The 12,966-nt window shown below is 49.9% G+C and overlaps 6 protein-coding genes across 7 annotated transcripts; 1 reads left to right on the top strand and 5 right to left on the bottom strand.

The window, feature by feature from the left end:
• The first annotated feature begins 65 nt into the window (after positions 1-65).
• Positions 66-1,593, top strand: PV06_00239 (GTP-binding protein rhoC). Its single transcript, XM_016400711.1, has 3 exons — positions 66-579; positions 651-854; positions 919-1,593. The coding sequence occupies exons 1-3, from the start codon at positions 277-279 to the stop codon at positions 1,246-1,248; spliced, it is 837 nt and encodes a 278-aa protein (XP_016267764.1). The 5' UTR covers positions 66-276; the 3' UTR covers positions 1,249-1,593.
• Positions 1,594-1,821: 228 nt separating this feature from the next.
• PV06_00238 (uncharacterized protein) lies at positions 1,822-2,413 on the bottom strand (the record flags this gene model as incomplete). Its single annotated transcript, XM_016400710.1, has 3 exons — positions 1,822-1,962; positions 2,064-2,126; positions 2,276-2,413. The coding sequence occupies 3 exons, from the start codon at positions 2,411-2,413 to the stop codon at positions 1,822-1,824; spliced, it is 342 nt and encodes a 113-aa protein (XP_016267763.1).
• Positions 2,414-2,991: 578 nt separating this feature from the next.
• Positions 2,992-4,148, bottom strand: PV06_00237 (uncharacterized protein). Its single transcript, XM_016400709.1, has 4 exons — positions 3,894-4,148; positions 3,707-3,811; positions 3,330-3,659; positions 2,992-3,272 (listed from the first exon to the last, which is right to left on the bottom strand). The coding sequence occupies exons 1-4, from the start codon at positions 3,925-3,927 to the stop codon at positions 3,238-3,240; spliced, it is 504 nt and encodes a 167-aa protein (XP_016267762.1). The 5' UTR covers positions 3,928-4,148; the 3' UTR covers positions 2,992-3,237.
• Positions 4,149-4,901: 753 nt separating this feature from the next.
• PV06_00236 (uncharacterized protein) lies at positions 4,902-6,875 on the bottom strand. Its single transcript, XM_016400708.1, has 3 exons — positions 6,176-6,875; positions 5,740-6,113; positions 4,902-5,679 (listed from the first exon to the last, which is right to left on the bottom strand). Exons 1-3 carry the CDS (start codon positions 6,506-6,508, stop codon positions 5,211-5,213), a joined length of 1,176 nt encoding a protein of 391 aa, XP_016267761.1. The 5' UTR covers positions 6,509-6,875; the 3' UTR covers positions 4,902-5,210.
• Positions 6,876-6,935: 60 nt separating this feature from the next.
• Positions 6,936-10,983, bottom strand: PV06_00235. 2 transcript variants are annotated; one of them, XM_016400707.1, is made up of 3 exons: positions 10,004-10,983; positions 9,556-9,937; positions 6,936-9,504 (listed from the first exon to the last, which is right to left on the bottom strand). In XM_016400707.1, the coding sequence occupies exons 1-3, from the start codon at positions 10,573-10,575 to the stop codon at positions 7,615-7,617; spliced, it is 2,844 nt and encodes a 947-aa protein (XP_016267760.1). In that variant the 5' UTR covers positions 10,576-10,983; the 3' UTR covers positions 6,936-7,614. The 2 variants fall into 2 exon arrangements, with proteins under 2 accessions (XP_016267760.1, XP_016267759.1); XM_016400706.1 differs by having other exon boundaries at positions 9,556-10,983.
• Positions 10,984-11,213: 230 nt separating this feature from the next.
• Positions 11,214-12,856, bottom strand: PV06_00234 (uncharacterized protein). The gene is made up of 2 exons (XM_016400705.1): positions 12,145-12,856; positions 11,214-12,071 (listed from the first exon to the last, which is right to left on the bottom strand). The coding sequence occupies exon 2, from the start codon at positions 11,931-11,933 to the stop codon at positions 11,556-11,558; it is 378 nt and encodes a 125-aa protein (XP_016267758.1). The 5' UTR covers positions 11,934-12,071; positions 12,145-12,856; the 3' UTR covers positions 11,214-11,555.
• Positions 12,857-12,966: the final 110 nt, after the last annotated feature.

Below are 12,966 nucleotides of genomic sequence, written 5' to 3'. Positions count from 1 at the left end.
TAAGTCGCCTGCGCCAGTTTCTTTCCCTGCGTCATGCTCGACAAGGTGACAAAATATCTGGAACTTGAAATCAAAATCCTGGAGACTTAAAAAGAATACTCAATGGTATTTATTTCTCGTTGACCTGCTTACCGGGTGATTGAAAAGTATCGTGCTACTTGCAGTAATACCAAACACATATAATACTGCAGCACCCATCATAAACAAAACAAGTCAACCCAACGCTTCAATCAATCGCGAACCGCGCTATCCCAGTATTCACCACCTTTTCCCACCATGGTCACCGAAACAGATCAATATTACCCTTCGCGGTCCTCCACGGTTCTGTCGGAAAAGCGTCGGTCAAGCTCATACATCAACCCACCATCTCCGACCAAGCGACCTAGTCGAATGCAAAGCACGAGAACGAGCGATGGTACCGTGAGCACGAGAATGAGTTACACCAGCAGTGGAAGGGTGTCGGAAGCCACAAACATCACACAGCCAGCATCCTACTCCAAGAAGTTTGTGGTGGTTGGAGATGGTGGATGTGGCAAGACTTGTCTCTTGATCAGCTACGCACAAGGTTATTTTCCAGAGGTAGGTTGGTGGTTTTGCATCGCACCGATCCGTGTCGACCCGAGTCAGAGTTGACCTTTTGTTGTTTGCAGAAATATGTCCCGACCGTGTTCGAAAACTACATCACACAAACTACCCACAAGCCAACAGGAAAAACGGTCGAACTCGCCTTATGGGATACGGCCGGACAAGAAGAGTATGACCGCTTGAGGCCATTGTCGTATCCCGAAACAGATCTGTTGTTCGTCTGCTTCGCAATCGACTGTCCCAACTCTTTAGAAAATGTCATGGACAAGGTCAGTTGATGAAACATGTAGACTTGGATTCAAGACTTGTTTACTGACAATGATCCAATAACAGTGGTACCCTGAAGTCCTACACTTTTGTCCCACGACTCCTCTCGTCCTCGTTGGCCTGAAATCAGATCTACGAAACAAGAGAACCTGCATCGAACTCCTCCGCACACAGGGCCTGACACCAGTGACACCAGAACAAGGTCAAGCAGTGGCAAAGAGAATGGGAGCGGCCTACATCGAATGCAGCGCCAAGGAGAACAAGGGTATTCAAGAGGTGTTCGACTTGGCCATCAACACAGCCATCCAAGTCGAAGAGGCCAGTTACGAGTCAAAGCCGAACAGCAAGGGAGTCAAGGTCAAGAAGGCAAAGAAGAGGAAATGTGCCATCCTCTGATTTGATGAACGCTTGAAATGTTCAATGTTCAGTGTCATTACTGCATTGAATTCCCCTTCTTTGACTTGACCACCGAAAACTTGTCCATGTCTCTTTTCTTCCCTCTTCGACCACAGGTTTGGTCTTGATGTACACGCATACTACTAGATGGGGCGTTTTTTGCTGCATGAGTGCATGACTGGAGTTGTATTGGGTGTGTGTGTTTGTCCCATTGATATGTCCCCCATTTTTTGGCGGCCTCGTCATACCTAGGGACACAATCGGGGGTTTGACTTTGTAGGTATATGAATTAGCAATCAAGGGCAGGTTTTGCTCGAAGTTAGCACATGAATTGTTCAAAACTGGTTTTGAATGTTTGATTGACAGTGCCTCGGAAGATGTCGTTGTTGTCGTTGCCGCTGTCACTTTCGTGCCCGTCATCATCATCATCGTCGCAACGTCGTCGTTGGTATGTTTCACTCGGGTTCGCTAGTTGAGTCCGTACATGGTCGGATTTTGTTTCTGCCTCTATCTTCAACCCCCGTTAGGTTCTTGACAGTTCCTGACTGATCATGCCTCGACCCATACCATTTACTATGTACTACTCTCGTCGATGGTTTCGTCGTCTCGATCGGTCCTATTCTGTTGGTTGGTGGACTCGTCCTCGTCTCCTCTTCCCATGACGGTTTCGAATTGACTCCAAAGTGCCTCGACGGAAGAAAATTCATTTCCAATCTATGTCAGTGTGTCAACGTCAATGACAAGGACCGACGACGGTGATGAGGTCCACGTTTGGGGGTCGGTATTGACTGTAAAACAAAAAAAGAGAGACTCACTTCAATGATCCCTTCCAAACTTCGATTCAGAGCGTTGATGTGCGTGAGGACTTGTTCGAGGGACTGTTTTTGTGTTGCAAGGGTTGTCAATCAGAATCATTCGTTCTTTCTCCTTTTATTTCATTCATGGTCTCGTGGAGTTCCTCATGACTCGAAAGTTGTTGTTGAAGAGTGCATGAATGGTGTTCAAAAAACCAAAAAAGAAGACTTACCTCTCCTATATCATTTACCAGTAAAGCACGTCTGGTCTCAAATTCTTTTTGTTGTTGTTGAGGAGGTGGCGCGTCGCCGCCGCCGCCGTTGCCGCCGACAAAGGTTTGTTGGTGGTGCTGATGATGGGATGTTGCCATTTTTGATTCAAGTGTGTGTGTGTGTGTGTGTCCTTGTAATCGAAATTGTAATTGATCAGAGAGGTGTCCTTCCGTATAGAGTCGAAACTTATCGGGCAAAAAGAAAGTGTCAAGGTCGTGTTTGATATATTTACATGAAACCGACCTTTTGAGATGTTTATAGTCAGACACTTTTGTCTGACGCGTTTCATTATTAGTATTTACTACCCCAAAGTTACCAGAAAGTAACTCCCATAACATGCAGGGATATATACTTCGTGCTGTATCTGTCGCTCGATATTTTGACTCGCTTCCTTTTGTTTTCATTTCCTTTTCTTACCAATAAAGGAGTTTTAACGGTTTCTTTGATGGCAGTCTTTCGCCTTCTCATCCCATTTTACCCATTTTGTTAGGAAAGGTCTCGTAAGACGTCTTCCACAACCAGAGAATTTATATGAATCACTCCAAAGCTCATACCACACAACATAACAGTGATGCCCGTTATTGATGATGATGATGGACAAGTAGCACCGCATGCTATGGAGCGTGGCCCATAGTAACATCAATATCAAGATTTACACAAGGGACGGATCAACAAATGTCTCCGGGTGGAATGATAATACTAATTCAAACTGAGAACTACAAGTATCAATGTGTCTTTCGTCGTAATCCATGCATCAATTTAGTTCGTAGGATTCGCCTGAGCGAGGACAATCACCATCAAAGCCAGGCCTTGGGGGTCGTCAGCACCTTATTCCATACGATACTCCCGGATCCACTCCTCTCGTACGGTACACTGCAATTGCAAACACCATGCTTGGTAAAGCCAGTAACCAGTCCAGTGATCACTTCTTCTCACCGGAGATGGTGTTGGCGAGATCTGTAGGTAATCAAATCAGTACGACACAAAAACAACATCATGTCGATCTAGACTTACCAGATGCAGCCTTACTGGCACTATTCAAGGCATTCGCAGCCATCTCCTGAGCTTGTCCAATGTAGGACTTTCCCGTGTCTTGAGCATCAGTGCCATCGTCCTTGGCCTTTTGAGTGACATTGGACGCAGTCTCTTGAATGTTCTTCTGTGCAGCCGCAGTATTGTCACTGGCCTGAGTGCCCAAATCGGCAGCCTTGGTTTGCACATTCTCAAAGGTGGAACCGGCGGTAGAGGAAGCTTTCTGGGTCAAGTTGGAGAGAGTGTCCTGGGCGGAACCGGTGTTGGAGGAAGCCTCATCAGAGAGCTTTTGGCTTGTAGACTTGCTGTCACCTAGAAACGAAGTTAGAACCAGCCAACGAAAGGGGAAACAGACGCACCTGGTTGAACCATGCCTGCTACGTTGTCCAAGGCACCGGTAGCAGACTCTTTGGCTTGGTCGGCATATGACTTTTGAGAGTCGGGAGTGATGGTCTCGCCAACACCTACGCGGGGCGAGAACGGTCAGTCAGTCAGTCAGTCAGTCAAGCAGCGGGACAGAGGGCACGTGTGCTCAAGGACACGTACGGTCAGAGAGAGGCTTGCGGCCGGGGTCAGACATGATGAGGGATCCTAAAAGGTCTCGGAATAGTGTATCGTATTGGTATGGGCCGGGATCAAGTGGGTGAGTAGTGAGTAGTTTGAGTGAGAGTATGAGGAACAGACAAAAGACTGAGAAGGGATGAAAGATGTCGGGAGCAGAATTTCTGGAATTGTTACGAGGACGAAAACAGGCAGGAGCCAATTCAGTTCAATTCGATTCCACAGGCAAACAAAATGCAGAAGGAACACAACAGTTTCATGAGCATCTTCCAAATTGAATGCCCCGCGACCGACGGTGACTCGAACTACGTCATAGCAACGGAAAGCATTCCCGCAGTTTAACAGCCACACCAGGGTAATATTCGTTAGTTACGCCAACGACGAAATATCCTCCTCATGAGACGACTAGATTATGCCTATGGGTATTGTAGAGAGAAAAGCAGGGGGTCCTGCTAAGGGTGATGTGATTAGCTGCTGAGTACGCGAGAGGTGTGAGTGCCATTGCTTCTCCAATCAAGTTTCGCGAGAATGATAATCCTCGAAATAGTCTCTACGTGCAAGAAGTACTTCTGAGTTCGAGGTCGTTGTTGTCGAGTTATAGACATGCCCCAAGTGCACTTGTTATAATACCTATCACTATATTCTAAAGTATGTTAGACCATTAAAATAAGCTAAGAGAAATAAATCCCTTTCCTCCCTCAGACAACATACGGAAGGAATTGATTAGCTTATTTTGAAGACAACGTATATAGATTCTTATATCTGTAATAAGACTTTATGTGGATAAAGAGAGTAATGGAGAGAGTTTCGAGCGATAACAAGACTATGAGAGACTAAAGAGTTGAAAGAGTGAGAAATCTACGGAGAAGTCCTGGGTAAGTGACGGGTCTCAAGTTGCCCTAGTAGACATAGATCACAAGCCCCATTTGGCCCCTAACTAACGAAAAATAGGCCTGTAGTACTGTAGTGTACGAGAACGAGGACGAAAACAAGTAGAGAGAGAATCATGGATTTGACCTAAACGCACATAAAGGAGAGCGTAGAAAAGGCATGCAATAGCGCAGGCAACAAGGGTATCTATCTACGCACGCCATCCATCAAATAAATCAAGCAATGCAATCCAGAATCACAAACATCCAGCCAGACTTCCTGCCTTGCCCCGTCTTCCTCATTACCCCAGGAATATCAATGCTGTCCCAAGTGCTACTCGTCAGGAGGCCAACACTTTTTTTCACATCTCTTGCAATCTCCGTAGGAAAGCACATTGCCGGTCTTGGAAATCCTCATATCGAACTTTGTTGTTCATGCCTTGGCTTCGGCATCTTCCAAAGCAGTCTGTCTCCCAAAGACACTCAGGTCCTGACCCTTGCCGCCGTACTCTTTGGGCAACTCATCGGCCAGATTCTTGACCTTGCTGCTCGTCGCCAACTCTCTCGCCAGGTTGGCCCCGTTGCTCATGGGGTGGAACTTTTTGATCGTCTTCTGTGCGACGAACAACTTCATGAAGGCGTAGATGAACCCCATGAACGCAGGCACATTGACGAAGAACTTCTCCTTCAACAGTTCCGGATAATTCTGCGCAAAAACCTTGATGGTCTCGGTACTGGCCGTCTTCACCACGGGCGACTGTCTCAAGAAACTGATGGATTTGTAGTCGTGGACCTGCACGATCTTGTACGGGTCGTGTTCCGAGGTGATGGGCTTGATGGCTTTGCCGATGTTGAGTGATTGCAAGGCCTCTTCCATCAGAACCACGCGCCATTCGAGGAACCTGCGTACAAAGTTTAGTGTCCTGTTTCTTTTTCGGGGATGGTACTCGGAATTTTCCTACTCTTCCAGGTTTCCAAAGGTTTGTTCAATGTTCTTGACACTCCCGTAGATGTTCCAAGTGAAGATCTCTTTTGCTTCCGGTTCTGCACCTTCGGGGCCGAAAGTGGTCACATAGCCCAATCCCTCGAATTTGGCCCGGTTGAATTTCTTCTTCATCAATTCCAAAGGCTTCATCTTGGCTCGCCATTCCAACGTCTTGGTGAGTTGATCCTTGGCTTTGGTCAGATCGCCATCGTTGGCGTTGAGGTACTTTTGTAGCACCACCTGCGTCGGAACGTGAGTTTCAGGATCGGCCAGCGTGACTCCCCAGACCTCGGGGTGACCAATGGATTGAGCCAGAGCCCAAAGTTCCTGAATAGGTGTCACCTTCTTCACCTACGCTAGTTAGTACTCCTCCCCCCAAAGAGCAAAAGACAGGCAGTGGATTTTCGTCTCACAGTCGGGGTTGCGGCATCTTTCTTCTCTGCTGCAGTATCAGGTACGACTCCCGATACCTCACCAGGAAGACTGGTGTTGTTGGGTGCATCGGTCGTAGTCTGTTCTACATTGTCGTTGTCGTTGGATGCGTCATTCGTGGTCGTGGCCTTTGCCTTCTCGCCCCCATCAGGCACAACTCCAGACACCTCCCCCGGCAAAGTCGTACTGTTTTGAGCGTCAGTGGTGGCGGTGGCGGTCTTGTCCTTTTCCAATGACACTTCTGGAACGATTCCAGAGACCTCACCGGGCAGGGTGGTACTGTTGGGTGCAGCACTGGTGTCTGCAGAAGCCATCTTCGTGGTTTAAAGTTATTGCCAATATCCTGCGTCCTCTTCCTTCCAAGTGTGAAACGCAGTCGCGTATTGTAGACAAAAGTTGTCGTGGCTAGTCTTGAAAGAAATAAAAGCTCTCTGAGTTCCGATAATTTGATGCAAATGAATTGATTGAGCTGAATTGAAACTGAAACGACAGAATTCGTGTAAAAAGGAGATGCCTGATATTCTTCTTTTTTGATGATCTTATCTGATGAGATGATCGGTCTATCACTACCTTGAGTAATAAGGTGTTTTAGTGGCCGATTATCTCCGAGACAACGGAAAGTTTCATTCAATGCCCAGAATCGACTTCGGGCTTCATTCCATGTGCTTTCGATCATCTTCCTCCATGTATCAGGATATCTGTGCTGTAAGAGAAACAGGGATTCTGAGTTAGTTGAAATCATTCATCTCAAAATAACTCGATTTGCTTCATGTATCAAATTGTTTCTAACACTTCATTACTCAGTGTATCTCTAGATTGTTCTTTACCTGTCTTTCCATTTCAAAAACATCATCTGCGTCTCTATTCCAAGAGCTTTCATTAAACCTCCTCCTGCTAAACCATCATCTCAATTCGTCTCAGGGTATCTCAACCATCTGCTGTCTGGCCCAACACGGGGCCAAAATCTCAATACAACCACCCCCTTCTCTCTCATCTCTCTTCTCATAACAAAAAGCAAAATGCGCACTTCTGCTCGAAGCCGTAGAATCCCACGGCCTTTCGAAAACAGACGCGGTGATATCACTGAAAACGACGGAAAAGCAAATTGATAACCCAGAAATTCCCCATCATTATATTTGCACAACAGCAAAAAAGTCTCAGACAAGATTCCTCTCTTGACCGACTTTGGCCCTGTAATGTTGCATTTCGGAGCCAACCCGCCTTCTCACCAGAGGTGTGAAGACTATAGAAAGTCCTGTATTGCGTGGCCGTCATGTCGTATAACTGGTGTTGGTGTAGGAAAAATAATCGACTTGGTCTATGTGCAACACAGAAAAGAACGGTAGGGTGCGCGAAATCGACGTGGTGAAACCTTGAACCCTCCAATTGCGATCGTCGGCCTTGTGCCGTAAAACGTTGATCACAAACTCATGGTCAGCCATTCCCATTCTTGGCTGTTTCCATGTGGTCCTCCTGGCATGTTTTGCACACCCGGATTCAACAATCCGCCCTGCATCACAGATGCCATGGTGGTTACCCCGGCCGTTGTGGACATGCTGGCCGCTTTGGCTCGAGTAACGGGTGCTTGGGTCGGTTTGGGAGTGGACTGTCCAACATCTTGCATCTCGTCGTCGTTGCTTGACCCGGTGTTCGTGGACGTGGTCGACAGATTGCTTGTGTTGGGCAAATTGGTAGTGGAAGCGCGCGACTGTCTTCGCTGACGTTTCGGCGTAACCTGGACTGGTCGACCCATGTTAGGGCCCGGCTGAACAGGGGGCTTGGGCGGCGCAGCTGCAATGGGAACCACACCGGGTTTCCCGCCTGTCGTCCCCGCTGGATAACTCGTTGGCGTAGTCACAACAGACCCCGAGTGAGTAGAACCCTGCACCGAAGCTGGTGATGCTGAGTTGTGCTCACTTGCCGCTGTCGGAGTCGTAGCTGGAGTCTGTTGTACCGAGTTTTTTCTAGACGACTTTTTCGATGCTCGGGTTGCAGCAGAGCCCATGGGCACAGCATTTCCACTGCCACGGTTGCGTTTCTTGATGACATCGGTTTTCAATGACAGAGGTCTAACTACGCCGTGAAGTTTGAGGAAAAGACCACATGCGTTACAAAGAGGATGGCCTTCAGGATTGCGTCGCCACAAGGGCGTGGTCTGCGTGAAACAGTTGGTGCATGTGGTGGGGACGCCATTCTGGTCAGTACTCTTCGGACCAGGGCTTCCGGGCCTCGAGGGCTGGCGACTGCTGAGTCCAGATTCTGCAGGCGAACTTTGGGCGGACTGCATTTGGTGGTTGGACAGCGCAGGAGTCGAGGTGGTCCTGGGAATTTTTTGTCGCCGAGGGTCCTGGTCTCGATTTCGGATATCGCTGATGGACGCTGCTGAACCATGTGTCCGACTAAGCATCGAGCCACTCCAATCTGGAGGAGAATTGACCATCTCTGCTCCGCCAATGCGGACTTGCTTTCCATTGCCACTGTAGCGAGACATGCTGTTGTAGTCGACCGTCGGATCCCATTGTAAGCCCGAATTGAGATCGAGGGTTGGATCGCCGATCTGGCCATAATCGGACTGCATCATAAGACTACGATCGTTGTAGTTACCATCATCATCTTCGTTGTCAGAGTCTGCTCCAAATTGGAACATGTTGTCATTTCCAGCCATTGACACACCAGGAGAGACTCGGCGGCCATAGTCAGGACCAAGAACATTGGAGGGATCTACATGTTGCTGAATTGTGAAGCCATTGATTGACGGTGCCGAGCTGACACCATTCATGGAAGTATACATCTGCTCATTGTTGTTCCCATAGGCGAAATTAGCGGACATAGGAGTCATCATAGGATTCGCTCGTTGAGCGGCATAGAAGGGCAGCGATCGGGAATGGCTCTGGTCGAAATAGAAATGCGAATTATCGTCGTGGCCCGCTTGCGGCGTGGAGACGGCGGAGGCATAACCAGATTGAGGTGGGGAATAGAAGTCTGCTGAGTTTAGCGAAGAGGCCATGGAGGTTTGGTTATAGACGTTTGCAAAGGGCCCATTTGTGACCATAGGCGAGGCCCCTGGGGAAAAGGCAAAGTTTTGTTGGAACGGTCCGGCTGATGTAAGGATTGGATCCTCACTCAGATGGAAAGAGTCCAAATGCATCGACATTTGGCCCTGGAAGCTCGCTGGGCCACTGAATTGAGAAGGCGTAGGTTGGTCAAGGGCATAGTCGGGCACACCAGAATCACCCTCGGCGTTATTGGGCAGGTTTGGCGCGACCAAAGGAGGTACCTGGGGAGAGAATTCTGCGGGACGTTTTCGTCCCTGGAAATTGTTAGACTCTAGTCTACAGCCATGAAAGGAAATTATACTCACTCCTTTCCTCTCATCGATGCTAGTCTTGCGAACCCTTTTTTGTACATAGTCGAATTCGGACGCTCTGAAAAAGGGAATGGAGGACTGTGGCGCCGAAGAGGGCGGCAAGTCTTTGGGTATCTGCACATGCATCTTGTTGCGAGCACTTATAGGGATTCCCGGGGTCTGGAACTGTCTGTTCTGATTGTCCGAGGGAGAAGGTGCCGTGATACCAGCGGGCGAAGCCACCGAGCTAGGAATGATGAAGTCGTCCAGGTTCATGGGATCAGAAGGTGATGGCTCACGATCGGCTGACTGGTCGACAGACTTGCGAAGTTGTTGAGCGATGCCACTGGGAGCGTTCGAGGGCTGTGCTGGACTCTTGAACTGGGTCTTCTTTGCACTAGAAACCAGGTCGTCAGCACCGGCCATGCGAGAGTCGCTGCCGGATTGAATGGATATTCCATACGCTGCTTGTTCCTCCTCCTGCTCCTGCTGCTGCTGTTGTTGTTGCTGTTGTTGCTCTCGCTCCCGCTGTCGGCGAAGATTCATCGCCATCATCCGCCAGGTCAGATTCTCCATGCGTTCCTGGTTGGGAAGTCGGGACTTCGTGCGATGGTACAGTTTCCATATCTGGGTCCCTAGAGGATCCTTTTTTTGTAGGTCTTCGGGACTGTCGAAATCAACAGGACCGGCATCGTCCTTCCACTCGGGGAAGACAGGTTCCCGCAGTAAGGCCTCATTGCGGGCGAGGGCTTCGGACGTAGAGAGATCCAGGTTGGGCTGGGTGGGTTTGGAGGTCAAGGTAGATTGAGAGTCTGCTGTCGAGGAGAAGTTGGCGGGGGAAAGGTTGGTCGAAGAAGTATTTCCGGTCAATGGACCTGCTAAACTAGACCAGGTAGAAGAGTCTGTGTCGTCCAGACTGGACGAGGGTTGAGTGGTAGGGTAATGGAAGTGGTCCATCGGGGATTGGACGGCGGAGGTTGCGCGCGAAGCTGCAGGCCCCCCACGTTCCTCATACTTGTAGTCTACACTCGACATCACCGGGGTCGAGTGGAAGCGTCGCGTGCAGCAGGCCGGATGAAAAGGAAACGATGATGATGATTATGGTGGAGGAGGAGGACGACGCAGTCCAGGTATAGCATCAGCAGGCGCAGCTATACGAAATGATGTGGTGGGCGTGGTGGGAAAAAAAGACTCGGAATGCGTTATGGGTGTTTCTTAGAAAGTGTCTGGTGAGCGGCAAGGGCAGTAGTGTCATCAACCACCACGAGATTAAAAAAGTCGAGCCGACAGGAGAGAAGGGCAGGGAATGAGCCTGAGGTATTGGCTTCGGTGTCGGTCGCAAGGTGGGAGGTTTGCAGGGTCAAGAGGCACACAACCTATGAACGGGAGAAGAGAGGCATTGGACGAGGATTCCCAGCGGCGCAGGATGGTGCAGGGTGGGTTTGGGAGGCTTGACGCTTGCTCTTTGGCAAAGAGGTGTGTGCGTCAAGTGCGGCCAGGGTTAAAAGGATGGGCGCATTAGTGCTGCTGAAGCTGCCGGCTAATGAGACCCTAGTGGAGGAAATTGGAGCTCCCTTTGGGGGGGCAATAATTCGAGGCCTGATTCGAGAGAACGGCTAACAGGACGGATATTGTTGGACTCGTCGACGGAGAGTAGTAGATCGAAGGATTGAGAGATCGGAGGTTTCGCCATTACTCGGACAGATACATAGATACCTCTGCCTTTAATCCAGTGCCCGGGTTAGAAGCCTGACGTACTCCGGGTGGAAGAAGGGGATTGATGCCTACGTGCACCTACAGAGTACCATACCTAGGTAGGGTAACTGTGACTCCCACGCCTTGTCCCGACAAGTGTATGTCTACAAATCTTGAGCTACGGACCCAACAAGCACACAGACACGCACACGACACCTCTCCCATTCCCCAGCAGATGGAGCAATGGAGAATCCGCAGCAATAATAGCAGACGGTACAATCACAGCAGTTGGGAGACGATCTCTCTCGAAAGCCCATGCCTCACAGACGCACCAGGCTCACCACGCCCCGCGAGGCCCCTCTGGACGAACAAGGTAATGCCGAGAAGGCCAGGGAGGAGAGAATATTCCCACCAGCGGCTTCAGATCGAGTTTCACCCTTAAGACAGCCACTCAAAAACGGCCCAATAGACGGATTATACCCTGGATCTGCTCTTCTACGACCCTTTTCTTCCTTTCTCGTTGGCCGATGCGCCCCGTCCGCAGGGAATGGACCACATTCGGAGCACCACCGGTCGAGTATCGACATGGCGCCTGTGGACACCCATGAGCGGGCTAGGACCTCCTGCACGGCCAGTGATGGCATCGCAGCCTCCATGCCTCGGGATATTGCGTACATAGTACCGTAGCATGGCAACATTCTATTGCTTAGGTCGCTGGAGCCATAGTGTCTGTCAGAAAGCAACGAGAGTTTAGGTTTCCACCTTCGACTCGATCGTCGAAACTCGAGTTCGGGTGCATTGGAATGGTGGCGAATTACCGATGGATCTGTTCCTTCCTGCTCGACGTCAGCAGTGCTTGGTAGAGGGGTGCTACTCGTTGAAAAAACAGCCCCCAGGGTCAAGACTGACCGACAGTGCGAATGAGCCAGCAAAGGCGCATGGAACCTGTTGAAGTGTGCAGGGTATACGAAAGGCACCGATCGTCTATTCGGCAGACTGGAAGGAGGGGCACAGTAGTCGTCCTCGTAAAGGGCATACTCGTACTCCGTACACCAGCTGCGGAAGTGACGAGTTGACCGGGATGGAGGAGATGAGGAACGTGCCAGTGGCCGGGAGGGGCAAACGCCTGGAAGGCTTCGGGGGGCCCATCGGTGAGCTGCCTATTGTACTTGCACAGACAAGGGTGTTTGAGCATTGGCCTGACGGGTGGACTCGAGGCTGGCACACTCTCCCCCTCTGGCCTTCGTCCTTATTTTAAGCGATCCATCTTTCGGGTCAAAGGTTCGCCAAAAGGGTGCAGTAGCGTGGGTTTGGTGGATATGGTTCTTCCGGCCGTCGCGTGGGAGATGCTGAGCCTTGACGGCGATTGTCCTGTAGTCAGCCTGGTTACTGCGTCGGCTATAATCATAGGCGTTGTTCTCTCCTACGCAGTACGCAGAGCACTTGGTAATAAGAACAATAATGCAATGCCATGCTCCCTACAAGGACGTGGAGGGCCAACCCTTGGTAGCCTGTTGATGCATGCATTGTTGCTATTTCGCATCGGTCGGTACATGTTAACTCCAAGTATCTTGCATACAGAAGCTGTGACAATCAGCCGTGGCAGCTTTTGGTATTTCTGTTTGGGTGGCACTGTTTCTACATCGAAGGATGTCGCCCCGTTAGCAGCACTGGCCAGGCCACTGTCTCGTGAACCGTCCATGTCGCTATTGCGCTCTCGGAAGAGCGACA

The sequence above is a fragment of the Exophiala oligosperma genome, assembly GCF_000835515.1.
Source record: "Exophiala oligosperma strain CBS 72588 unplaced genomic scaffold supercont1.1, whole genome shotgun sequence".
Taxonomy (NCBI): Eukaryota; Fungi; Ascomycota; class Eurotiomycetes; order Chaetothyriales; family Herpotrichiellaceae; genus Exophiala; species Exophiala oligosperma.
The sequence above is the reverse complement of the archived record's forward strand: the minus strand, read 5'-3'. Positions and strand labels throughout refer to the sequence as shown.